This window comes from Vanacampus margaritifer, chromosome 14 (genome assembly GCF_051991255.1).
Source record: "Vanacampus margaritifer isolate UIUO_Vmar chromosome 14, RoL_Vmar_1.0, whole genome shotgun sequence".
In the NCBI taxonomy this organism is placed as follows: Eukaryota; Metazoa; Chordata; class Actinopteri; order Syngnathiformes; family Syngnathidae; genus Vanacampus; species Vanacampus margaritifer.
The window spans coordinates 18079498-18107317 of NC_135445.1; the positions used below are offsets into that span (position 1 = coordinate 18079498).

General features: G+C 41.7%; 1 protein-coding gene and 1 long non-coding RNA gene across 4 annotated transcripts in view; one reads left to right on the forward strand and one right to left on the reverse strand.

Moving 5' to 3' along the window:
- dcc (DCC netrin 1 receptor) overlaps positions 1-27820 on the reverse strand; it is a 360471-nt gene that overhangs the window by 147136 nt on the left and 185515 nt on the right. For 2 of the 3 annotated variants that reach the window (XR_013296680.1, XM_077586110.1), the window contains exon 8: positions 6758-7037. Coding sequence is in view for 2 of the 3 variants with exons in the window: in XM_077586110.1 (XP_077442236.1) it covers positions 6758-7037 (280 nt within the window). In the remaining variant the exon portion in view is untranslated. The remainder of the gene's footprint in view (positions 1-6757; positions 7038-27820) is intronic. The other variant, XM_077586111.1, reaches the window with a different exon arrangement.
- Positions 8222-9319, forward strand: LOC144034171 (uncharacterized). The gene is made up of 4 exons (XR_013288173.1): positions 8222-8865; positions 8943-8993; positions 9080-9149; positions 9237-9319. It is a non-coding gene; the product is annotated as an uncharacterized LOC144034171 (long non-coding RNA).

A 27820-nucleotide genomic window follows, 5' to 3' on the forward strand; every position in this document is an offset into this window, starting at 1 on the left:
AATCTGAAACAGCAAGTATAGTGATAAAACATTTGGTTAATCACTACATTCCAACACATGGGTTTCCTAGAAAAATCAGATCAGACAATGGCACTCATTTCAAAAACAAACATCTGCAGGCTGTAGAAAAAATCTTAGGTTTGAAACATCATTTTGGGTCTGTGTATCATCTAAAATCACAAGGACATGTTGAGCGCATGAATAGGAACATCAAGGAAAAAATAGCCAAGGCTTTAGCTTCATCCATGTTTAATTGGTTGCAAGCCTTTCCATTGGCATTAATGAAAGTTCGGATGTCATTAAATTCTTCTAAAGGTTGGACTCCATTTGAGTGTCACACTAACAGACACTTTCCTGCACCCACAGCTCCATTGGCTGCGGCTGAAGTTCCAGGCCCACCTGGGCTCAAACAACTAACCATCAATTTCTCTAATTTGACAGAAAGACAACCAGACGCTCCCCTCAAAATGAATATTTGTGAATATGTGTGGTTAAAAGTAATTAAATAAAAATGGTCTGAACCTAGGTGGAAAGGTCCTTTCCAGGTCACTGAGCTTTCACTTTCTTGAAGGAAAGGGGGACACATGGTTCCACATCTCGTCTACATGACCCGCCAGATCCGCCTCAGGCTCAGCGATCCCACCACCTGACGACGACCGGAAAACCACGTCTACTGGTCCAGTGTCAACTGCCCCCCGTTGATGACATCATTCAACAAAGGTTGATTTCACGGTATACGGGCAGAATAACCCTGGTGAATCAACCTGGGACCAGGTAGTCTAACCCTAAGGTCCTGAAGAAGCCGACTGCGCCTTGGTTCAACTCATCACTACAGAACGGGCGCAAGACCCTCCTCCCGTTTCACCATGGCATTCCCGTCCCGCTCAGACTTGCAACAGCCTCTCTCCTGGTTTTGGTGTGTCTCTCCTGGTCGTCCAGCTCACCAACACGACACTTTCATCGATTCCTGCCCCGGCGGACATCTGTTACCCCATGGACAGGGCTTGGTGGCCTCAGCATTGCATATCTGCTTTTTGCAGATGATGTGGTGCTGCTGGCTTCTTGAAGCCGCAATCTCCAACTTTCACTGGAAGGATTCGCAGTTGAGTGTGTATCAGCACCTCTAAATCCAAGACCATGGTCCTCAGTCAGAAAATGGTGGAGTGCCTTCCCATAGGCAAGGATCATATCCTGCCCCAAATGGAGTTCAAGTATCTTGGGGTCTTGTTCACGAGTGAGGGCAGGTTGGAGCGGGAGATCAACAGGCGGATCGATGCAGCGTGGACTCTGTATGGGTCTATTGCGATAAAGAAGGAGCTGAGCCAAAAGGCAAAGCTCTTGATTTACCAGTCACGAGCTGGGGGTTGTGACCGAAAGAACAAGATCCCAGATTCAAGTGACAGAAATGAGTTTCCTTCGCAGGGTCTCGGGTGCTCTCCCCTAAAGATAGGATGAGAAGCTCGGTCATCCGGGAAGGACTCAGAGAGTCCTCCACGTACAGAGAAGCCAGCTGAGGTGGTTCATTTAAAGAAGGTTGAACATGCGTAACATTTGAGAGCAAGATCTAACTGGAAATGGTTTGGTTACAAATAGGAGAGAGGCTGGAACGAGCACAAGTTTATTATCATTTCTCGAAGTAAATTCAAGTAATACATAGTACACAGTATGTGCTGACATATCAATCTTAGCATAATCAGCACTATTCTAAAAGGGCAATGATATATTAAGAGCATGTGGAGTTTTCATGCTCTGCTTGGAAAGTTGTCGAATCATTGACCAGCGTGACACCATATAATTATGTGTATCTAGTATAACCTCGGAATTGCACTTGTCAAAATCCTGCCCAGAACATATCTGCTGGTTGAAAGCTTTGACCTACCACATCCCTCTCATTACTGCTGAAAAGGTGAAGGTAAAAAGTAACATGTGGAGGGGTCCATAGGAAAGACCACATGATTTTGGATGACCTTATTAAATATCACGGACGTTATAATATACACCTAAAACTAAATTTTAATCATCATCAGAATGTATTGATTTAGCGCCATCCATCCATCCATTTTCTATCCTGCTTATCCTGTTGATGGGAGCTGGGGCCTATCCCCTCTGACTTTAGGTGAAAGGCAGACCACACAGTGCCTGAATAGACTGACTGATACAAGCTATTTTTAGCACAAAATAAGTTATTTTTCTTAAGAAATTTTATATTTTTTGCAAATATTTCTCATCTTCTATCTCTCTGTTCTCATTTAGTTGTGAATTTCATTTTGATTAACTATAGCTCTTGCTCTCTCTCTCTCGCACACACACACGCACGCACACTCTCTCTCTCTCACTGCCCTATTCTTTTATGCAATTTAGTAGTACTGACCAAAGTGTCTGCCAAGTCTTTACGACTGACAGATTTTGTGATGTTTCATAGTGAAAACTCAAAGGTTCTTCAGTCCACCCTAACACTCAGATTCCTAAAATGCTGCAGGCTGCTCAGTCCCTCAGGTAACAAAGCTTAAAAGCCTGGATGTGAAAAGCATTCAGCTGGAGCTCCAACTGTCAGAGGTTACCATTTAACATCAGCAGGGGACTTGCCAATGTCACCCAGAGGGTTTCTACTAAACGTTCAGAGCTGCTGTGTGCAGCAGAGCTTTAATGAAGGGATATACAGTAAGTACCGTCTCTGACATACCGTTAGTATACAACACTTAGACTATCACTTAATGAAGGGATATAAGTACCGTCTCTGACATACCGTTAGTATACAACACTTAGACTATCACTTATTTCTTTCAGCAGCTTTCAAACGGTGTTCATACACTTTCAACACCATTGCACAGATGCAAGTACTTTTTTAACCAGCAAAACTCAATAAAATAGGAAAGCCAGTAGTACCAAAGATTATTTTCACTGTCTGTACAGTAAATTATTATTCCCCGGAGTATATGGACCGAGCACTAATGCAAACAGCAAAAAACTTTAAGTATAGACAGCCCCCTAATTTTTTTTTAATAATGTGCCTATAATATCAATGGTTTAAACCGTAGATATACCATTATGACGCCTTCTTAAAATAATCTCAAAAGTCAATTTTTTTCCGATTTTTCAGGAAACACAAAAAATGTAACTATTTGCATCACAAAGAGATGATTTAGGCAAAATAATATTTATTTTTGCTAAAAAATAAAAGACTTAAGACAATTATTTTAAAAGGGTGATGATATATGAGTATGATGCCAAAACAGAAACACTCTAAATCCATTCTACAACACCACCCTTAAAAATACAGTGATACATCATGAGTTCCAGGTGTGCGGTCCCCAGTATTTTGCAGATTTTTTATTAATTTTGTATTACCACCGTTGCCTGCATTTTGAAGCATTATTTTTGCATTTTAATCCCGCACATCACAAAATAAACTTAAAATATGTACGAAAAAAACTAAGCATATGATTTAGCCAATCAGCGTGTTGAAATGGTTTTGTCAGTCTCCATAGGTCGTGCAAAAACAGCGTGCATAGCAAAGATAGATTATCGGCCGATTATATTTAGCATTTTGAAGCAAACTGGCATCTGCCTGTTTTAAAATTCTGACGGCCGATAAGAGTTAAATTTAAAACTGGGTTATTTTGACACTGCATCAGAGCCAAACTGCTGGGAACTTTTTTTTTTGGGGGGGGGGGGGGGGTCTTGTTTTTAAAAACAAAGATACCCTAACATTTCAATTATTTTCAAAATAAATTTTCAAAAGTTTTATATACTTTAAAACTTTAGCGATATTTTTGTTGTTGAAGTATTTATTTAGTTTTTACGTGGGTTAAAATCAAGTCCTCCCATTATTTGTACAGGAAAAATGTGTAATGAGCTAAAGACCTGACACTATCCATTTACACATCCATCCATATACAGTGGAACCTTGGAGTTTGAACGTCTCGGAACTCGTGCAAATCGGACTTCAACCAAAAAATCGGAGTAAAAAAATGCCTCGAAGTTTTGACCTCATTCTCGGAGTTTGAACACCCAAGCAAACGAAGCAAAGCCGAACGTACCTTGAATGGGTAGCCGAGCGATGCCGAGCGATGCCGAGCGATGCCGAGCGATGCCGAGCGATGCCGAGCGATGCCGAGCGATGCCGAGCGATGCCGAGCGATGCCGAGCGATGCCGAGCGATGCCGAGCGATGCCGAGCGATGCCGAATGCTCACGTGCGCTAGTGGAGACGAAGTGCTGCTCATTTCCAGTCAGATCGTGAATACTCCCAGAGGTGCTCCGTACATTCGCGAGTGCATTTGGATTTTTCCACGACAAATTTCTTTGACATGGGCCCAAAGAAAAACAGCAGTGCCAGTGGCAGAAAAGACAAACGTACAGTGCTATAAACCATAGTGGATTTTGGAAGGAGATTATCTCCTAACTACTTCCGTAAATACTGGCCAAGGGACTCAACGTGCCTGATGCTAAACAGCGCACAAGGACCCCTTGGTAGTCTAACAATATGCCCAATGTAAAATAACTCTAACTCAGCACTGAACTAAAGCATGCATTCATTAACATAGCATTTTTCATACACTGAGGCCATTGCACCACAACAAAAAAGCTAAGGTATTTTTTTTAATTGTTTAAATACTGTACATGTTTTTTACATACATATAAATTAAAATAGGAGTTTTCAGTTTTTTGGAGCTTGGGAACAGATTAATTGCATTTACATTATTTCCTATGGGAACAATTTTTTCGGAGGTTGAACAATTTGGACTTTGAACACTTCACAGGAACGAATTGTGTTCAAACTCCAAGGTGCCACTGTATCTGAAAATGTAACACTGGTTACTGCATATTCCACATGTTAAATTAAAGTTTTCAAAGTGGCCCCACATCCTTGGATTATTTCTCACAAAGTTTGTCCATCCCTGCTGAAATCACTGCCCACCAACTCCAAATCAGGAAGGTGTAACCATTGATACTAAAACGTTGATTACCTTTTCATTTGCAGTCTGCACTTACTTATTAGCGCCCAATTAATTTAAGCTGTTAAATTCTCCTCAAGGATCACAGCTATAGCACAAGCCTCCCTTTAATGCTCTTTTGAACAAAGATGGTGGGAAATCAGCATTAAAATAGGCCCCAGGGTGAAATCATCTGGGCACAGTATTGATAGCTCTGCTCTTGGCAAATTAAAACAACAGATTTAGTTTAATCTCTGGCAACATAAGCATGAACTTGCATCCTTTATCTCACTGGCAAAGTGATAGTACAACACCTACAATTATGTGTCTATACAGACATGGGTTCTCAGAATTCTAGTTTATTTTTCATTCTATTTACAGAGGGAAAATTTAACATTTGCAGTCATAATGGCTTGATTTCAGTGTTGAAATCAGTCAGAGGTTATTAATGATGGGGCTTGGTTCACAATTTTTTCATTATCTGTTCCAGAGGTCAGGGATATGTGTGGGGCAATCGAGTTCTTCCACACCAAATGTATCCAATCTCACATACATTTGTTGAAGGGCGAGAGCTTATCAATTCGCAAGAGCTGTCCACAGATTGTTTGGGCTGATTTTGCTATCTCTGCAAAGAGCAGACACGGCTGCAATACTATAGTTGTTGGATACCTCAAGTTAGAAACTCAGAGTCATGGAAAACACTTTAGACACTGCTGCAACCTTCATCCTATGCTGTACATTGGATTTCCCATCATACATGTTCCCTTTAAAGAAACATGCAATATACAAAACAGGATAATTTACGTACTTACTTATATTGGGGGCAAAGTGTTATTTAAGAAATAATTAAACCATAAACAAAAAAATTTGCACTTTTGTCTGTGCTCCTCATTTTTCAATGAGTTGAACCTACAGCGCTAAGACTTAGTGGTGGGCGGATCGATCCAAATATCGATATTATCGATACCAAGTCAGTATCGATATCAGATCGATACTGGCACTATAATATTGATCTAGTAGTTAAGTTACAGTTTGGCTCTTTTATGCACTGCTGTTTGGCCAAACAGATAACAGGTATGTCACCGCACACTCCACTTCTGTGTCAGAGCAGAACAGGCATAGGCAGACTTGCTCCCACTCTCCCTGTTCCCCTGCTGTGTTTTGATCATGTGTCGTCACGTGACTTAACATCTCATCTTTGCAGTAGATTGCTGAACACATACAGTATTGTACTTTAAAAATAATTTGTTTTGTTTGTTGTTTTATGTTTGCTGCATGATAATGGTTAAAATCTTGTTTATTTAGGTTGAAAAAATTCACAAAAGAAGTGCAATGAAGGCAAATTATTTATATATATATATATATTTGCTTCATACAATGCAGAAGAATTCTCATTTGTGTAGACTTAATTAGCCATTCATGTTCCAGTATGATAATTACATGGCCCCATGTTAGAAACTGAAAATTTTTCAGCATACCTCTGGACATGATACCCAGTGAGATTGGCATACATAACAGCTGTAGTTACTGCTAAGACCCAGCAACTGCGCACAGCCAATAAAGAAAAGTGGGTCAACAATTTAGACATCGCGTGTGAATGATAGTTGAGAGAAAGAGACCTTTTGTTGAGTAAAAAGTGTAGATCTTTGAGTTCAGCAACAGAGCAAAAAGTTCTTGGCAGATGGAAGCAAAAATAAATGTGATTGTATTTGCTGTATATAAGTTTTTATGAGATGTACAGTATGCTAAATAGCCCTGGCTGGAAGTTACAAATGTTGGACAAAAAGACAAAAAGAATCAAGACAAATAAAGCAGTCTTACCTTTCAATGCTATCTTGGGAGTAATAAACGCCATAAGTCTGTATAGATCCTCCAGTGTCCTCTGGGGGCCGCCAGCTGAGTCGGACAAATCGGCTGGACACTAGGACAGGGACCAAGTCACGGGGGGCAGAGGGGAGGGCAACGCCTGGGCTGGGGGACACTGGTGGGGGATCAGAGGAGGAGGAGTAAGTCAAAGGGGTGCCAGGAGGAGCAGGCGGAGCAGGAGGCGGGCGGGGAGGAGGAGGTGTGTGGACAGGTCTATTCTGAGTGGGTAAGGCTTCTGTGAACAGTTCATCCAGGGGAGAGGGAGGGACGAGATGCGGGAAAGACAAGGGAGAGGACCACAGCAGGAAATGGAGGAGAGGAGCAGCAAGGAAGTGGCAAAGCAAACGTAAAAAGATAAAATAATGGATGAGAAAAACAAATCAGGAACATAAAAGACATGGAAGAGACAAGAAGGAAGAAAAAGGAGGAAGAAGAAGAATGGTAAAGAAGAGCCCAGACAAGAAAAAATTGTGGCAGAGATTCTTGCATTTATACAGTAGATTGTTAGAAGATATTAAATATTTTAAATGAAACATACATAAAATAGATTAATCCTCATTGATTATTAATTAAATTTAACATCTCATATAGTGTATAGTTGCTTAAAGGTGACGTTAAAGACAAGAATGACATTCAAAATCATGGCTGGATGTTCATTGTAGGTCTTAAACACCCAAGTCCATTTTAACAGTCCATTTAAATCCACTTTAAAGTTACTAATATCTGTTGATACTGTGCTTACATTTAGCATGTGCACATGCTATGAAATGAAGGTAAACAAGTACACACTGGAACACAAGTGACAACATTGAACAGCATCTTTGACCAGCACATTTTTATGCATGGCTTGATTTTCACTTCATCACTGACATATCCATTTTATATCTGATTTTAATCTATATGGATCTGATCTAGTCATGTGTTTGTTTTTTCTGCTTATGTCACCACGATGCATACCTGAACGGATTTTTTTTTAAGAAAAAAAAAACTAAATGTGTCTCTTGAACCATGTAGTGGAACTCAGACCTTTCTTTAATCTACATATGATTGAGACTTCATTCGCATTTAATCCTCTTCCGTGCCTTTTTTTTCTGCTTATGCTACCTTTACCGTGGCGTGGACCCCCGCATAATCGCGATTCGGCACCTGGCAATTTTTTTAAGTCTTACTACCACCCATGACCCTTCAAAAGCTGTTTTTCTTTTATACACAAGTATTATGTGCTATGTAATTTGCTCGTATCGATACTAAAAATTTAAAATATTATCTGCATAGTAATTTAACTCTTTCACTGCCACTGACGTTTAAAGACGTCAAGTAAAAACCTACGGAGCACTGCCAATGACGTTTGAAGACGTCATCTAAGTTTTTTTTGTTTGTTTTTTTAAACGGGTGTGGCCAAGCCTTCCGGAGCTGTGGTGAAAGTTTCAAAGAGGCCTCTTGTGCCTAATGACTATTATTGGCCCCTAGATGGCAACAGTGACTCTCTTTTGACAAGATAGGGGAGGCGTCAGTAGTATAAAAGGGAGGCGGATCTAGAGCGTCGTGGAGGAGATGAGAATGGAAGAGAAAGGAAAAATGGCGACCGTCGGTAAGAAGCAGCTCACGCTTGATCGATTTTTTGAAAAAGGAGAAGCATCAACCAGTGCTAAAGTGCACCTTTATGACGACCGTGATGATGATGGTAACAAAGAGGTTGACGCCAAAGCTGCAGCGTTGACGCGGCGGCAGCTTCATTCACGTCCTAAGGCCTCAGAGGCTAGCGGTGCTAGCGCCGGAAAACGTCGTGCACGTCCGAGCACTTCTGCACGCGAGGACGTTAAATCCGACGAAGGTGATGATGATGATGATGATGATGGCGACAAGGAGGTTGATGCCGAAGTTGCAGCGTTGACGCGGCGGCAGCTTCGACCACGTTTTAAGGCCTCGGAGGCTAGCGGTGCTAGCGCCGGAAAACGACGAAGAGTATCCTGAGTCTGATGGATATTCTTCGGAGGAGTGGGTACAATCTGACCACGGAGAAAGTGATTCGGACAGTATTTCATCCGCAGAAGACGTCGAAGGTAAGCACAAACTTGCTATGAGATACTTTTCAGGCACGCTGCTAGCACCTCGTGTAACGTGAATGTGCAATTCATAGAGCGTGGATCGTGCTCACAGCGACGTCCCACTGCAAAGACGACAAAGAGAGGTATAAAAAAAAGTGTTTTCAATACACCGCAACAACAAAAGAAAACGCTTTTTCGATATTATTGTAATTGTATATATTTCTTTCAGCTGCAGCTCAGTGACGCTCCTCAGAGTGAGCAGAATAAAGGTCCATCAACCAGTGGATCCAAGAAAAAACGTAAATATATATATTTATATCTATATATATATTGCATCACACTGATCTAAAATGAATATTATATGATATTGAAATGTATATTTGCAGATCCCCAAAAATCTGGCTGGCATGAAGCAGGCTGGCAGCCTAACGCATTCCCCTCACCGAGAGCAGAGCTGAATTCGCAGTGAGACAAAGCTGTGGTGCAAATCTTGCAGTGTCCCCTTGCACGCAGGCGAGTGTTATACTGTTTACCACACAAAAGTAAAATTGATGTAGTTCAAACATCCACACAATTGTAAATAATCACACATGCACAGTTGTACACCTTTCTAAATAGTTTGTCAAATTGTTACTGTTTTCTATGTAAATACTGTTCTTTTGCTATAAAAAAAAGACTTTTTCATTGTTGGTGGTACTGTTTTATAGAAGTAAAGCACTATTTAAGTGTTTGTGGCATCATTCATGGACAAAAAGAAGTGTAGAATTCACTAGAGTGCATGAAATAACATCGTTTCACAAAAAGCCGTTTTTCTCCGCTTTTTGTTTCAAAACAGAGAATTTCGGTGAAAGTTACCATTTTCTATTGTTGATTACTGAAGAACGGAATAAGCTAGAAACAAACTTTTTTTCTGATGAAAGATGAGAGTCCAAACTTTCATTTGGTAGTATGTGTGTTTCCATAGTCCAAACACAACATTTTCTGTGGACCTTGAAAGATCACTCAAAATGCTTAAATCGGCTGGCAGTGGGGACAACCCGTTTCTGAAAACGTCTGGCAGTGAAAGAGTTAATTGGCATTTCCGATGTTCATTCACTTATTTTTTTGGTGCAAGAAAAGTTCTCTTACCTTGCTAACAGATATGGCTGTCAACACTTGAGCCCACTGATATGGATCGGTAAATACTACTTTGAGCTGTGTGCTTACGATCATGTTAAGCTAGCAAATCTAAAGTTGTCAGTGCGTTTTGTGTTGACTTGTTTGACAAGAAAGCCAGCCCTTTTAACCAAAATGTTATATATTGATATCACAGGCTTTAGCATTCAATGTTAGCACTCTCCTTTTTAGATTCTGGACTCAACAAGTTGGCCACTCCCTACTACTGCTACGTTGCCATCGTAATTGAAAGTCTTTCTCACATTGGACACCTTGCAGCAGAGCCGGCTCACCAATTAAGCATGGAAGGAAAATGCAAACGGTGCTGTGTCCTCTAGGGATCCAAAGTGTTCAAAAGTGGATGTGAAGTGCTCTGTAATTCTCTATCCTTGGTGTATTTTAACTGAAGTATGTCAGACACCTTTTATTAAGACACCTGGGACCTGATTTAAATTGTTATGGAATGCATAATCTTCTTTTCCTTTCTGCGTTTACCTTCAGGGGTCGCCACAGCGAATCAGTTGCCTCCATTTAACCCTGTTCTCTGCATCCTCTGCTCTCACACCAACTACCTTCATGTCCTCTTTAACTACATCCATAAACCTCCTCTTTGGTCTTCCTCTAACCTTCTGCCTGGCATTTGGAAACTTAGCATCCTTCTGCCAATATACTCACTATCTCTCCTCTGGACATGTCCAAACCATCTCAGTCTGGCCTCTCTGACTTTCTCTCCAAAGCCTCTAACATGTGCTGTCCCTCTGATGTACTCATTCCTGATTCTATCCATCCTGGTCACTCCCAAAGAGAACCTCAGCATCTTCATCTCTGCCACCTTCAGCTATGCCTCCTGTCTTTTCATCAGTGGCACTGTCTCCAGATCAAACAACATTGCTGGTCTCACCACAGTTTTATAAACCTTTCCTCTCATTTTAGCTGAAACTCTTCTATCACACATCACACCTGACACATTTCTCCACCCGTTCCAGCCTGCCTGCACACGCTTCATCACTTATTTTCTACACTCTCCATTGCTCTGGACTGTTGACCCTAAATACTTAAACTCCTCCACCTTCTTGCTCTCTTCTCTCTGTAACCTCACTCTTTCACTTGAGTCCCTCCCATTCACACACAGATATCCCATCTTGCTACAACTAACCTTCATCCCCCTCCTTTCCAGAGCAAACCTCCACACCCCTAGCTTCTCCTCCACCTGTTCCCTGCTCTCACTACAGATCGCAATGTCATCACAGTACATGGAGATTCCTGTCTAACCTCATCTGTCATCCTGTCCATTACCAAAGCAAACAATAAGGGGCTCAGAGCTGATCCCTGATGTAGTCCCACTTCTACTTTGAACTCCTCCGTCACACCTACAGTACACCTCACCACTGTCTTACAGTCCTCATACATGTCCTGAACCACTTGAACATACTTCTCTGCCACTCCAGACTTCCTCATACAAAACCACAGTTCCTCTCTGGGCCCTCTGTCATAAGCTTTCTCCAGATCTACAAAGACACAATGCAGCTCCTTCTGACCTTCTCTGTACTTCTCTATCAACATCCTCAAAGGAAATACTGCATCTGTGGTACTTTTTTTAAAAAAAAATTTTGGTGGGCATGAAACCATACTGCTGCTCACAAATGTTCACCTCAGTCTAGCTAACTACTCTTTCCCATAGCTTCATTGTGTGGCTTATTCCTCAGTAGTTGCCACAACTCTGCACGTCTCCCTTGTTCTTAAAAATGGGCACCAGCACACTTCTCCATTCCTCAGGCATCTTCTCACTGTCTAAGATCATGTTGAATAACCTAGTCAGAAATTCTACTGCTACCTCTCCTAGACACTTCCATTCCTCCAAAGGTATATCATCAGGACCAAGTGCCTTTCCACACTTCATCATCTTCAATGCCCTTCTCACATCATCCTTACTAATCTTTGCTACTTCCTGGTCCACAACAGTCACCTCTTCTACTCTTCGTTCTCTCTGATTTTCCTCATTCATCAACTCTTCAAAGTACTCTTTCCATCTTCCCATCACACTACTGGCATCTGTCAACACACTTCCATCCCTATCTTTTATTACACCAACCTGTTGCACACCCTTCCAATCTCTGTCTCTTTGCCTTGCCAACCTGTATAGATCAGTCTTTCCCTCCTTACTATCCAACCTAGCATACAAGTCATCGTAAACCCCTTGTCTGGCCACTTCTACTTTCACCTTAAGCTGCATTTCCATATAATCCTGCCTACTTTCTTCGGTCATCTCAGTGTCCCACTTCTTCTGAGCTAACCTCTTTCTCTGGATGCACTTCTTCACCTCCTTACTCCACCACCAAGTTTCCTTATTTAATTTCCTTCCAGATGACACACCACATTTGCTGTAGTTGTCCAGTCATCTGGAAGCACCTCCTGACCATCCAGAGTCTCAACTCCTTCCTGAAAGTCATACAATACTCTTCCTTATTCAGCCTTCCACCATTTCGTCCTCTGCTCTGCCTTTGCCATCTTTGTCTTCCTCACCACCAGAGTCATCTTACACACTACCATCCTATGCTGTCTGGCTCCACTCTCACCTACCACTACTTTGCAGTCGCTGATCTCCTTCAGATTACACCTTCTACCCAAGATGTAGTCTACCTGTGTACTCTTACCTCCATTATTGTAGGTCACCCTATGTTCCTGCTTCTTCTGGAAGAAAGTATTCACGACAGCCATTTGCATTCTTTTTGCAAAGTAAACCACCATCTTTCCTTCTGCGTTCTTCTCCTGGATACCAAACTTGCCCATCACCTCCTCATCACCTTTGTTTCCTGCACCAATGTGTCCATTGAAGTCTGCACCAATGACAACTCTCTCACTTCTAGGGATGCTCTGCTTCATTTCATCAAGGTCCAACCAAAAGTTTTCCTTCTCCTCCAGCTCACATCCTATCTGTGGCGGATACCCACTAACAACATTGATCATCACACCTTTGATTCCTAGCTTCAGGCTCATTACTCTATCTGACACTCTTTTTACCTCCAGGACGTTCCTAACAAATTCCTCCTTCACGATAACTCCTACTCCATTTCTCTTCCTATCTACACCATGTTAGAATAAATTGAACTCTGCTCCTAAACTTCTAGCTTTGCTCCCTTTTCACCTGGTCTCCTGAACACAAAATATGTCCACCTTCCTCCTCTGCATCGTGTCAACCAGCTCTCTACCTTTTCCTGTCATAGTTCCAACATTTAAAGTCCCTACTCTCAGTCCTAGACTCTTGGTGTTCCTCTTCTCTTTCCTACTACGGACACACCTTCCTTCTCTCCTTCTTTGACCAACAATAGTCCAGTAGGTCAACAGTACCGATTTTGCAATTTTGTTGTTAACCCGAGCCTCGACCGATCCGGTATGGAAGTCATATATTTGATTCGCATGTTTGATTTGGCCAAAGTTTTTACGTCAGATGCCCTTCCTGACACAACCCTGTGCATTTATCCGGGCTTGGGACCGGCACAAGAAGACACTGGCTTGTGCCCCCTTGTGGCTACATTTGTTAAGGAATGCATAATACATCTATTTCAATCAAACCGATACCCTCATGGTATGTTTTATTAATCAACGGCATGAACACGCAAATGGTAAGAATCCTTCATTCCAACACTGGGAATGGCTTCTATTAGGATTACAATTATAGGATGGATATCATGTAAGTCAGTACACATGATGATGATGATGATGATGAAAATTTCAATTAAAGGGACTGCAACATGAAATATCTACTTTCTGGAGCTTTTAGCCATGTTAAAATGCTAATTCCTCACCAAAAACATGACCAAAGTTGTGTTTTCCTCCATTCTCCCCTGTATGAGAAATTCTAGGTTATTCTGCTCTCCAAGCACCAGCCCCTGCCAATCTGAGAAAACGAGCAGTTGGCACGGTTTGACATCATTGCGTGTGGCCCCACCCCTCCACCGCTACTGCGGACTAAACGCACGCCCACTTTCTCTCAGACCTCCCTCCATGGGAAAATGACAAAAGTAGCCTTTATCAATAAACATTCTTTCCAAATTAATTCAAAGCAATCTATTATTCTTCACATTTGCAATGCCAAAGTGCAATGAAATGACAATTGGCTGTCTTAAAATCCATTGGCTGACACTGGTGTAAACTACAAGTAAAACATTTGCGCTGATGAATTTACATAAATGGATGGTGTAATGGATAGTGTGCTCACCCCATAAGCACCCGCTGTGGTGCTTTTTTCCCCCTCCTCCTTCTTTCCTCTAACCTCTTTGCTCCCCTCCTCTTCCACGATTTCTTGCGGCAAGGACCTGTTTTTGTTTCAAATGTTTATTCAAGAATTGATAGCTTGCGAGACCAAACGCAGAGATCTAGCAGCCCGTGAAATTTAGAGTCCATTTTAAAAATCGTCTTAAAACCTATCTGTATGTTTCGTGGGCGTTGCGTGAAGCAGACGACGTCATGAGAGGAGCGCGGCAGCCACAGGGGAGAGGCGGGGTTTTACTGAACCGAGCGCTTGACTTCCGGGTAAGAAAAATAGCCACCAAAATAACTCAAGAAATTACATCGCGATTGTGTTAAAGGTAAGATTTCATCATTATATGCCTATAGTTAACTGTGGAAGGGCTTAAAATACCATAGTGTAGTCCCTAAACAATACTGAAAAAGTATTTATCCGACCCTGAATTGTATGTCATATAATGACAATGTTTCAAGCAATCTAATACTTACCAAAGTAAAAAAAGAATTAATTAATTAATTAATTAAATTAATGTGCTACAATAATTTTGTATATATTTTAGAAGCAATGTATTAAAGTGATTGCCCTAAAAATAAAGCCAACATTAGAAATAGGAGATTTCTGTATACAATAGAAAAATTGTGCACTTCATTTGTCAGTAAATAGCAATTTTGATACTGAGAACAATCCCCAACATACACACACACTTATATTTTTCAATGTAAATATCTTTACATGACTCTAAATATGTCCATGTAGTGTCAAAATAAAATCAAGAGATATATGAGATATATATGATATATTGATATATTCAAATTATACACTTAATTCCCTTTAAAATGGTATATAGTACATGGGCATACCTCAAACATTGAGAAAGTTACAGCATTTTTTATGTTGCCAGGTTGAAATCCCTAGTTTTGAGGAAAAACTGGTTTAAAGTTTTGTTCCATGCATCTTTAAAATGTCCATTGCAACCAATACCTTAGGAAAGAGATAAACATTTTCAGGAACTGTTAATAAATCACTGGAAAGTCAATTCCAATAGCAGATAAGGATGTCATCCAAAATTGGAACCCTATAGAAGTTTTGGAAGTTTGACCTTGAAATCAGCCTCAACTTTGAAGATCACATTAAGCTTACAATTCATCCTCTGAGTTATCAGCCAAAGGTAGGTTATTTTATTGTTGTTCCCTGTGATATTTTTTTGTTCAAATTAAGTCATATTACCGCAGTGGGAAATTTGATTTAATAATTGATTTGATTTTGTGTGAATTAAAGGATTATTTGCCATTTGGTGTGGTCTGTGACAAGTAAATCTATTGGTAACTTATCATGGATGTTATGTCTCAAATGCTTTTGGACACATATAGAAAATGAAAATGTTACGATGGTGTAGATGTTATGATTTGTGGAGAAATTTCAAAATCAAATTGTCCAAACAATCTATTTTTGTCATAATCTCAAAACTAATCTTGCCGACATGCAGACTCTTTTGCCGGAGCGGGTCACAAATTATCTTGTTGTTTTTTCCATGTGTGCCCTTTGCCCCGCTGGAGACCAGACCAGACTCTGCCTCTTGCCAGGTACACACCAAAACGGTCAGTGTTACATTTCCAGTGTTCAATCATATATGCAGTAAACAGTGTTATTTTAACACTGTTAGAATAAAAAGTTACACTGTCAGAGTAAATATCCTGAGTGTTGGGGTGGATGTTGGGTGTAACTTGAATTGCACTACCTTGAGAATTGACCAAACCCTCATTTCCGGTGAAGGACAAATTTTCCAGCGCTCTGTCGACATTTCAATAGCCATACATCCAGTTGATGTTGTCGGAGCGGTGTGGATCAGTGGTAGAGTGATCTAGCGTGGTTTCAGTCCCAGGCCAGTGTGACTATGTCAAGTATCCTTGAAAAAGATACTGACCCCCCAGTTGCTCCTGATGCCGTATAATCAGTAGTCAATATGTAAAGCACTTTGAGGGCCTTGTAAGGAGGAAAAATGGTCTGTAAATGAAGTAACATTTACCAGAGAAAGTGTAGTTAGAGTTAAATTTTTAACACTAACACCAGTGCAATTCCCTCATAAGTGTTTAAAGTTAAACACCAGAGTTGAGTGTAGTTTGGCAGAATTAAATGTTTAACACTGACACTAGTGTAGAGTACTTTCAACACTATTCAGTGTTTACTTGTGTAGATTTTTAACACTATACAGTGTTGGAGTGTCACTGGTTAAGTGTGGAAAAAGAAACACTTTGAAAAGTGGAATATTTACACTCATCAGTGTGGACACATATAAACACTTTTCTAGTGTTGGATTTAACACTCTCGGTGTTAATATAACACTGGCGATTTTGCTGTTTAGGATAGGCTCCGGCTCGCCCATGACCCCAATGAGGACAAGCAGTACAGAAAATGAATGGATGGATAATTGTTTGGGGAAGAACACACACACACACACACAAACCAAATGAAGCATTTAAAGATAAAACTGACATTAAACAACCCAGGGACTGCAAATCTCTTCTGCATCATTAACTGATTGAAATCCAATTTGCTACTGGGATCAAAGTACTTGAAAATGTTGCTTAATTTCATCTGTACGTGACACCTCAAAGCAGAAGGACGAAGAGATCAAGAAATTAAAAGAAGAGAAAGTAAGTGAAAGGTTATATGGGAGAGAAGGTGTTTGAGGTAATAGGACCGAGGTAAAAGGGACACATAATTGAATTTCTAAATATAACTTGATAATGGGACACAACAAGAATGGACAGGCTAGACGACTCTGACGAGTGAGGAGTGTTAACACAGCTCCTCACGGTACTGTGAGAGGGGACTGCAGGGTGTGAAGGGTGGATTTGTTCCTTCTCGGCAAATCCGCCAGACAGCCGAGAAGGCTCAGAGTAGGAAGTAAAGTGTCTCGGCCAGGAATGGATGAGTAAGCAATATAATAGACAGACACAAACAGAAGAAGAGCATGAAAAGAGTCTGAATGAATGTTAACATAACACTGCAGTATGTCTGAATACAGAACAGATGCACGTATGCACACACTTGCACACACCACCTCCACACACAGACAACTACATAAACACACACACTATACAAATAACCTCCTATTTTTCCATCAATATGTTGACTTTCTACAAGCTACTCTGCATTTATATTGTTATTGCTGTCTGTGTGATCTTTAAGGGAGTTTCCACTGAGAGGTCTAGACCGTCAAAAAGTGTTACATTGTTTTTATTTTTTGTTATTTAAGAAAAGCAATCAATATATGCCGCAAATTGGTGATCGACCATGTGGTCGTGTCATCGAATTTGCATTGGACACGCAGGTGAAAAGAGGGGTGAAGCTGTAAACTGATCACCACCTGGTGATGTGTTGGCGCCGAAGGTGGGGGAAGTTGCTGGCCTGACCTGGCAGAGCCAAACGTATTGTAAGAGTCTACTGGGAATGTCATTTTTTTTTTTTTTTTTTTTTTCTGGGAGATCTCAGTATTGATCATTTGAAATGTCATCATCATTGTTCTCCCTTTTTTTTTTTGTATGTGTGTTTGTGCGTGTGTGCGTGCGTGTGCGTGTGTGCGTGCGCGTGTGTGCGTGCGTGTGTGTGTGTGTGCGTGCGTGCGTGAGAAAAAAAAATAAATAAATAAATAAGAATTCCCATACCGTTCACCTAAACCGAACACTTCAAAATCCAGCCAGAGTCGTGGGGCCGCCAGGAGAACCGAAGGGGGACCAAAGAAAAGAAAGAAAAGCGAAGCCCAGCACCGACCAGACACCACCCACCGGGCCACTAACCTTCACCAACCCCAAAGACATCCAAACTCCAACAAATCAGGGAAACCTCAAGGGCCCAAAGGAGAAACTGAGGATTGTGTCTGAGTCTCGATAGATGCTGGTGTGGTGGATCTAGCATGCATGAAAATCTCCACCAAAGAGGGGAGCCGTCGACCCCCGCCAGGACAGAGCAAGCGCAACACCTCAGGGCCCCCCAGGCCGCGGCCGCGCCAAAGGACGACCCCCGGGCCCCGCAGGGGCCACCGGCCGGAGAGCAAACCCCGGAGCAGGAGCGCCCCCCACCCCAACGCGGCCCGCGCCCCCAACCCAACGCAGCAGGACGGGGCACTGCAGGCCCACCAGGCACCCCACCGGCCCCCAACCCCCGCTCCCCCCCGCCCCCCCCACCCCCACCACCCACCCCAACCCAGCCCCAACCGCCCCCAGGTCCCCAAATCCCCAGACACCCTCCCCACCCCAGCACCCCCCACCCCGGCACCCCCCCACCACCCCCCCACCAACCAAGCCGCCCCCGCCCCCCGCCCCCACCCCCACCAACCGACAGCCCCCCAGCCCCCGACCCCAGACCCCGGGGACACACCGCACCCAGGCATCCGCGCCGAAGAGGGGGCCGGGCAGCGGAGCGGAGAGGGCACCCGCGCCCACCCCACCACGCGGAGGGACGGAACACCAGGGGCAGAAGGGGAGATGGGGGCACCGGAGGACGGGTGGCATCCCCGAACCCCAGGCCCAGCGGGGAGAGGCCCCGGTCGTCACCCCAACGATCTAAGTGAAAAACTAACCCTGTTACTAAGTTCGCCAGCTCGCCGACTGGCGAACTCTACCCCTAAACCGTGTGTGTGACCCCACCCAGTGTATATACATAAGTGTGTGTGTGTGGTGCATTAAAATTGGGGGCAGGTGAACCGGAGCAGAGGGAAATGATATCCCGGTGTCTCCACCCCACCCAACTCCCCCCCAAAGTGTGTTATGTGCCCTAAAATGTATTGTGCAAAACTAGTGCAGTGAGTTAAGAGGGCGGGGGGGGGGAGGCGCACCCGCCCACCAAAACCCCCACCCGCCCCACCGGGACCCCGGCGGGGCTTGCCCCCCGGATACCGGGGCCCGCCCGAAGTGCCCGGAGGCCCACCGGAGCGGGGCGGGCACAACACCAATCCCGCCCACTCTCCCGGCCCCTGGAGCGCCGAGACCCGGGCCACGGACGGAACCCCCGGCCTAGGGGAGGGGGAGGAGGGCGGACAGGGGAGGGGGAGGGGACGGGGGAAGGAGACGACAGGAAGGGCAGGAGGCAGCAGCAGGGCCGCAGAGAGAGGGGGAGAGGAGGAGGAAGGGCGACGAGGGAGAAGGGACAGGGAGGCGGAGGACGGGCGGGGAGAGGCGAAGAGGGAGAGGAAGCAAGGGGGAGGAAGGGGGAGGGGAGAGGGAACCACGGGGCACCCCGGCGGCCCACAGGCCCCGACCCGCGTCGCCGGACCCAGAGCGATGGACCGCGCCGGGGCGGCGCCGCCCCGGACACCAGGGAGAGCCCCGCAACACAGCACCCACCACGAGACCCAGGGAACGACCAAGACGCAGCTGCCACCCAGCAGCCAACAGAGGGGCAGACCCGCCCACGCCCAGCCAGGGGGGACAGCACCTGTAGAGTTAGTCCGCTGGCATGCAGTGAATCCGAATATTAGCCTTTAGTGCCCATTGGAGGTGAATCTGTTCGATCCTGTTGGCAGCAACTGGGTTCCTGACTATAAAAACACAACCATTAGTAACAAACTGCCAAATGCAGAGACATCAATGTAAGTTATCACGATGTGGTGGCTCTCGCTAACAGGCAGAATTAAATAACCAGAATTAGGTTAAAATATTCTATATACGTAGACCATATTTCTATGAATTTTGATATTTGTTTTTTATTTGAGGCAGATATTTTTTCCATTAAAATGTGATTTATGAGGAGGTTAGACCATTGGTCGATATTCAGAGTTTGTTTATTTTTCCAGTTAACAAGAATTGTTTTTTTAGCGATAGTAAGGGCTACAAGTGTAGATTGAAATTGTTTATGTGGTAGGTCAGTTGTTGTTAGGTCACCTAGCAAACACAAGTTTGGAGATAAAGGTATCCTATAGTCCAAGATAGCGGAAAGTTTTTCTAAGACTTTAGTCCAGAAATACATAACCGGGGTGCATAACCATAAAGCATGAAAATAAGTGTCTGTAGTGTTTTGTAAACACTGGAGACAAATGTCGGAGTCGGAGAGGCCCATTTTCTTCATCATATATTGAGTAATGTATGTTCTATGGATTATTTTGTATTGGATAAGTTGTAAATTTGTGTGTTTTGTCATTTTAAATGCATTTTCACAAACTTGAATCCAAAAGTCAGATTCCGGAGCTATAGACAAGTCTGTCTCCCATTTTAAGATGGGTAAAGACATTTTATCCGTATATGAAAGTAACTTATATATTTTTGAAAGTTTTTTTGTTGTTGTCGGAGAAAGCTTGGTAATATCTTTAGCTAAGCCAGGCGGTTGGAGCGTACCCTGAAGTGTTGGAATTTGTTTCTTTATCATATTTTTAACTTGCAGATAATGTAAAAAATTTCCGTTTGTTATTTTGTATTTTTGGAGCAAAGATGTATATGATATAAACATATTATCTGAGAAGAGATGGTGAAGATGTGTGATTCCTTTCTGCTCCCACACACCTAAATAAAACGTTTGGTTGTTAATTCGAAAGTCAGGGTTATGCCATAGGGGAGAAAGCCCACAGGGCTTCACTTGGGCTTTTGTAATTTCTAATGCCTTCCACCAAGCAGTCAGGGTGGCGGAGATCATTGGGTTTTTAAAACAATTATGTCGCTTAATCGATGTTGTAATAAAGAGTAAATCTAGAAGTCTGAGGTTATTACAATCCTTCTGTTCTAGTTCCAGCCAACAGTTAGTATCTCTGTTGGGTTGTGCCCATAGAACGATATATTGTAGCTGGTTAGCTATATAGTAGTACATAAAATTTGGTGCCTCTAGGCCACCTTTGGATTTACTTTTCTGAAGAGTAGATAGACTAATCTTTGCTTTTTTTTTTTCCAGTAAAATTTTGTAACGGCTGAGTCCAACAACTGGAACCATTTAGCCGTAGGTTTAAATGGAATCATTGAGAAAAAATAGTTTATTTTAGGTAAAACTTTCATTTTAACGGTGGCTATTCGTCCTATTAAAGAAATAGGAAGATTATTCCAGCGTTCCAAGTCACTATGAATGTGATCCAGAAGTGGAGAAAAATTTAAATGAATTAAATCAGTTAATTTAGGTGAGATTTTTATGCCTAAGTATTTTAAATTACCTATAGGAAATGAGTAATGTGGGTCCTGGCTTGCAGGGTTCCATGAATTTTCTGTAATAGGTAGAAGTGTTAATTTTGTCCAGTTAATAGAATAATCTGACAACTGTGAGAATTTAGTTATTAAGTTAAAAACTTCCCCTAACGAAATCGCCGGGTTTTCTAGATAAAGTAAAATATCATCGGCATATAGATTAATTTTATGTTCTGTTACCCCAGAGTGAATTCCTTGAATCCTTCTTTCCTGGCGTATGGCTATTGCAAGTGGCTCGATAAATATTGCAAATAATAAAGGGGATAGTGGGCATCCCTGTCTTGTGCCTCTCTGTAAAATAAAGCTCTTAGATATAATCCCGTTAGTAGTAACTGTAGCTTTGGGAGAATCATATAATACTGACACCCAGTGGATAAATGATTTCCCAAAGCCAAATTTATTTAAAACAGCAAAGAGAAGGACCAGTTAACTTTGTCAAAAGCTTTTTCTGCATCCAACGATATAATAACTGCCTTCTTATCATGCCGCTGTGACATGCTAATAAGGTTAAAGAGCCTCCTAATATTATTAGTAGAGTGACGATCTTTAATAAAGCCTGTTTGGTCGCTATGAATAATTGTCGAGATTACTGTTTCTAATCTAGATGTGAAAGCCTTAGTAATAATTTTGATATCAGTGTTAATTAGTGAAATCGGACGGTAACTTGATGGAAGGGTGGGGTCTTTTTCTGGCTTTAATAAAAGTTTAATTGCTGCTGTATTCATGTGTGGACGTATGTAACCATTAGTTTTAATTTCTGTTACTACTCTTAAGAATAGCGGAGCAAGCATTAACCAGTAGTGCTTAAAAAATATAGCCGGATAACCATCTGGGCCAGGTGCCTTGCCATTAGGCATACTATCTAGAGCACTGTACAACTCGTTTATAGTAAGTGGCGCTTCTAACATATCTTTATATTCAGTAGTTAACTGAGGCATATTTAAGCTACTGAGGAATGCCTCAATATGCTCAGGGTTAGGTTTGTTAGTTTCTGAGTATAGGTTGCGATAATAGTTGTAAAAAATTTGATTAATTTCTTCTGGTGATTGTGTACATTCACCAGTTGTCCCTTTAATAGCCGTTATAAGAGATTTTTCCCGATTGCGTTGAAGTTGGTTTGCAAGAAATTTACCTGATTTGTTATTATATTCAAAGTTGTTGTATCTCAGTTGTTGTATTATAAACTCTGTCTTTTTAGTTAGCATATCGTCTAACTGTATTTTTGTATTTTGTAAGTCAGTCCATATTTGGTCATTTGGGTTTATTGCGTACTCATCCGTCAGTTGTTTAATTTTATCTTCCAAGTCATTTTCAAATTTTACTTTTATTCTACTGGGAATGTCTAACAGAGGCCACTGTCAGAAGAAAGTTCAACTCCTCTGGCAGAACTTTTAATGATTAGGAGTTGTCTCTCCCCCCAACTCAAATTAAACATTAAATAAACAATGTTTCCTTAATAAATAAGTAAATGTAATTGAAAAACTATATATATATATATATATATATATATATATATTATGGATATATATACCTGGATTGGCTGGCAACCAGTTCAGGGTGTACCCCGCCTAATGCCCAAAGCCAGCTGGGATAGGCTACAGCGCCCACCGCGACCCTTGTGAGGACTAAGCGGTTGAGAAAATAGATGGATATATATATATCTGGTCGGCATCCACTGTTTTAAATTGCTCCTTAAAATCTCTGGTTGCAAAAACAAGTTGAAAATATATTTTTTAAAACTGTGTGAAGAGCCTTCCCATATAGAATTGTAGACAAAATGTATGTACAATCGAAATGTTTGTCATTTATTTATACCCATAAATCACTTTCTCATCTGGTGTTTGGTTGGCTTTGTTAACCTATTTTTATGCAGAAGAGGCGGCTGTGCTTGTTCACTCTCCAACTTCACCCTGCTTCAAAATTCATACTTCTCTTTTTCTCCCTGCACTCAATTTCAGGGCTCATTTCAGCCAGCTGCCGTTATAACCCCCCACACTATACACAAAAACACACACACACACATGCACGCATACAAGGTACTGAGATTGTACTCAGTCACCCACAGTGGTGGAGATTTTCGAGAATAAATCTGTTAGTGGAATTTAACCAGAACTTAGTTGTGTGTGTGTGTGCGCGTGCGTGCGCCTGAAGGTTGTTGATCGGCATGATTTTTCTTCTTTCCTTTCAGCATTCCCTTCTTTCTTAAATCTGCTCAATGTAGAAATTTGCCCCAAAATATCTTTATAATAGCCTTTTTATTTGAGCATTTATGTCTTGTCTAGTATTCACATGCCATCACTGAACCATGCCTATCGACCCGGCAACCCACATCGTGTGGCTAACAAACATTAGCGGGCCAGTTTGTCAACGCAAAAGCCGAGGAAACGTGTTTCTATGAAGTTACTTTCATTTATTCATTTTTTTTCACTAACCGCTTCACAATGGTATACACGCACCGTTCATGGGTGCAGCAATAGGTCAAATGTGAACGAACAAAGGAACGGAGTGTCCGGAAAAGAAACACATGCATTGCAAGTATAAATCGAAACAATCTCCAACCGACAAAGTCTAGCAAAACGTGTGATCAGACCATTTTGTTTAAGGTAGCATTGTAAAACTGTTGACATACATTTTGTGATGCATAATGCGATTGTGATATATTTTTCCCGTTCTGGCTAAAAATAGATCAGGTGGTTAAAGGTCAAAAGTTTTGATTTTGAGATTTCTCCAAATACCCTCCTCATGGTGTTTATTTTCCTTTCCCAGCAGCAAAGAAGTTGAAATTGTAGTCAAAGTGTATGAAAATAAGTGATGAGTCAACAATGTTGTTGTAGTAAACATGCTAATGCTTGTAGCTAGGGCGTTTTACTAACTTGGTCTCAAAATAACTCAACATTCTTGGCCTCTAATTCTCAAATGATTATATATATATAAATGTACATAGCAACCAATAAAAACTGAAAGTACACCATAATTTGACCTTACAACAGCACGTAGTCGTGCAGAAGACACAAAAATGCCCGTGTTTTGGGCTGGAGCCATCCTATCTCAGAGCATATACGTAAATCCGGACATCGGCAAATAATGTACTGTAATCCAATCGATTCCATTAATCAAATAAAGTTTCAACGTGTACCGCTCCAAGGACTGTTGACCTTCCGCATAAGTCTTCTTTACACAACGTTAGAGGAAGCTGGGTATGACATTATCAATAACAAAATAAAATTGGTATAAACACAACAGGAGCACACCTGAGTCGCTATAAACTAGACACACAAATGGCGCTGACTCGCTAGATTATATCATCATCTCATTACCCCAGTGAATACTCAATAGTTTTCAGACTGGATTCAGGTTCGAATTTCCCGCCCTCTGTCTGCGGACGTCATGGGCGCATTTTGGAGTGTTGAAGTTTCATTTTTCGGCCACACGTAGCAGTAGCAATTCAAAATTACATTTATTGCATTGGGGAGCTTTAAATTAAAATTATTTTTAACAAAAGCCGACAGGAAAATGATTACAAACACATGCCTTCCATTTTGTTTGTAAAATTAAACGTTTGTGGCATAATTACAAGGTTGTAGTTACTTTTGGAAACCCTTCACACAGTGTATAAAGTTAACTGTTAATACACACCAAAAATGAAAAGAGGAAGAGGAAGGAAGTCAACCACAAAAAATTATTTACAAAATGTTGTATCTGCCCCGTCTAGTCTAAACATGGCATTCTGATTAATATTTGTGTCAAAACGGGGGGCTTTAGGACCCAGATGCGGGAAGGCAGAGCAAGGAGGCAGGGGTGTAGTCCAAAAAAAAAGGGATTTAATTTCTATTAACAAAAAGGTTTCCAAAGTTCAAAAACATAAAACAAAGCATGAACTTGAACAAAAGAGGGAACAAAAAACAGACAGCAACAAAACATGAACTTGAACTTGAACTTGGGAGGGAACAGAAAACAGGCAGCATGACATGAGGACAAACATACATACCACAATGCACCAACACAGACAGAGGAGAGACAGCAGACTAAATACACCAACACTAATGACGCAACAAGACACACCTGGACCAGACACAAGTGGCTGAGGGCACTGATTGGACAACACAAGGAAGGGCAGGGTCACAATCAACAAGACAAGGAAAACACACAAGGAAAGCAGAAACTGAACATGACAGAACCAAAACCAAAACATGACAGAACCAAAACATGACAATTTGTTTGTGAAATATTAATTAAAAGCAAAATCCAGCTATTTTTATCCATCTCAAGGGGCGGCCATTTTGCCACTTGCTGTCAACTGAAAATGACATCACAGTTGCTCAGGCAATGACCAAACCCAGCTCACCTGTTCTTTTCTAAAGCTGAGCCATGATTAGCTGCGTGTTTCACAAAAATAAAAGCGATATTGTACTATTTCGATAAAGTACAATTTCGACTTGTAGGTGTTTCCATTGAAGAGTGCTTCGCTTCAGAAGTGCAATTTTCCTAATGTCCCGTCTCGCGAGTTTTTGCAGTTCTGTAGGAGGTGCTTACAATATTTACAGTAAGACGGACGCCCGGAGTTGTTAAAATTACTTTAAAAACATCTATCTCCCCTCATTGGGCGTGTTCGAGCATTTGGTGTTGGTGTTGTGTGTGCACTTATAACTCGCGTGGTGCGGATGGACAGAACGGATTTCAGCAACGACGTGTGCCGTATGTCGCTCGATTGCTCTTTGCACGGGGGAAACTGCTATTTCTCATGCAACAATATGGAGTGTGCATGGAACGGCGGCCTTGGCCCTAAAGCTAAATCGCTTTGTGCTTAAAAAGACTTGTTTTCCCCCTGGGGAGGCAGCTCCAACATGAAAGCGAGTGGGCCCGTACTTCCTTTCCTCCGTGACCGTGCGGGGGGATCACATGACTACAGGGAATGCACAAAAGTTTCCATTATGCTTTTGCGAAATACTTTTTCTATTTCGACACGTCTCAAAAATTACCTCGTGAGAGCGTACATTTTTGGGGGGATATTTGAGTTTTTTTGAAAATCATGTGTTTCTATTACCAGCTTGCTTTTGCGCAACTTGCCTTTTGCGCAAAACTGAGGGTAATGGAAACGCACCTACTGATCGTCATTTTCAGTCGACAGCAAGTGGCAAAATGGCCACTCCCTGTGATGGATAAAAATGGGTGGATTTTGTTTCAGCTTGTTTTGTCTCCAAATGACTGGACAAACAAACAAACCAGCTGGATGGTTGAACATTACCCTGCTCACAGGGAACTTTTATTTAACCAATTCACCACTATGTGCTTCACTTTAAACTATCCGGGTAGGAAAGCAGTTCCTATTGCTACATATTTTGCTGCTTAACTCATATTCCACAAATGTAATATTAATCAGAATGCCGTGTTTAGACTAACAGAGCTGCATAGAACATCTTAATGTAAATAATGTATTGGGGTTGACTTCCACTGTAAAACAACCGTGCAAAATACAAACAATATATACCAGGGATAATTAAAATTACGAAACAACAGTGCAGCAACCAATGGTTGATTTACACTAGGGGTAACTAACGTGTTGCCCTCAGTCACCAGGTAGCCAATGAGGACCACAAGCAGTCCGCAATTGCAGAAATAGCTCACCAATGATGAGAGACTCAGATTTTCTAGGAATGTTGTACAAGTTGAAAATGAGAATTCCTGAACATGATCAGTGTCTTCACATGTGAATATAATTGATTATGAATAAAAACATACACTAACAACAATATTAAAGGTAATTGGAGCAAATTTATTTCAGAAGTGTGTATCTAACTGGTAGCTCTTCGCATTAATCAGTACCAAATGAATAGCCTTCTTTACACAAAGTAATAAGTACGTAATCATGTCAATGAAACAATACCATCAGTATAAAAAAATGACTGAAAACGATGAAGAATTTAAGTAAATTGTTTAAAATGATTAACTAAAAGGAAGTAACAATGATAGACTGCGAAGTCCAGTCTACCCTTCCTCATCAGTTACACAGAATAGCCGAAACATCCCTTTTTCATGCTTTGAAATTTGCTTCATGTGTATGTTGTTAGCTCACTGATAGTGTAGTGGTACATTCACCTGACTCTGATTCAAGCCATGTGGATTCAGTTACCCATTCAGTGACATTGTGAATATCAGTGTAAATAGTTGACTGACTCAGTGTGCCCTGTGATTGACTGGTGACCATTTTAGGGTGTAGTTTGTACACCAAGATGGGCTCCATTCCCCTGCAACCCTGAACAGAAGCAGTATAGAAAATGAACGGATGTTTTTATTCATTTCCCCTGGAATAGCTCTGTTATTTTGAGGATAGCAAAAGCTTTTTTATTTTTTATTTTATTAATTTTTTTAGGTCTGTGTCAGTTATTTCCAATAAAAGCTCTGG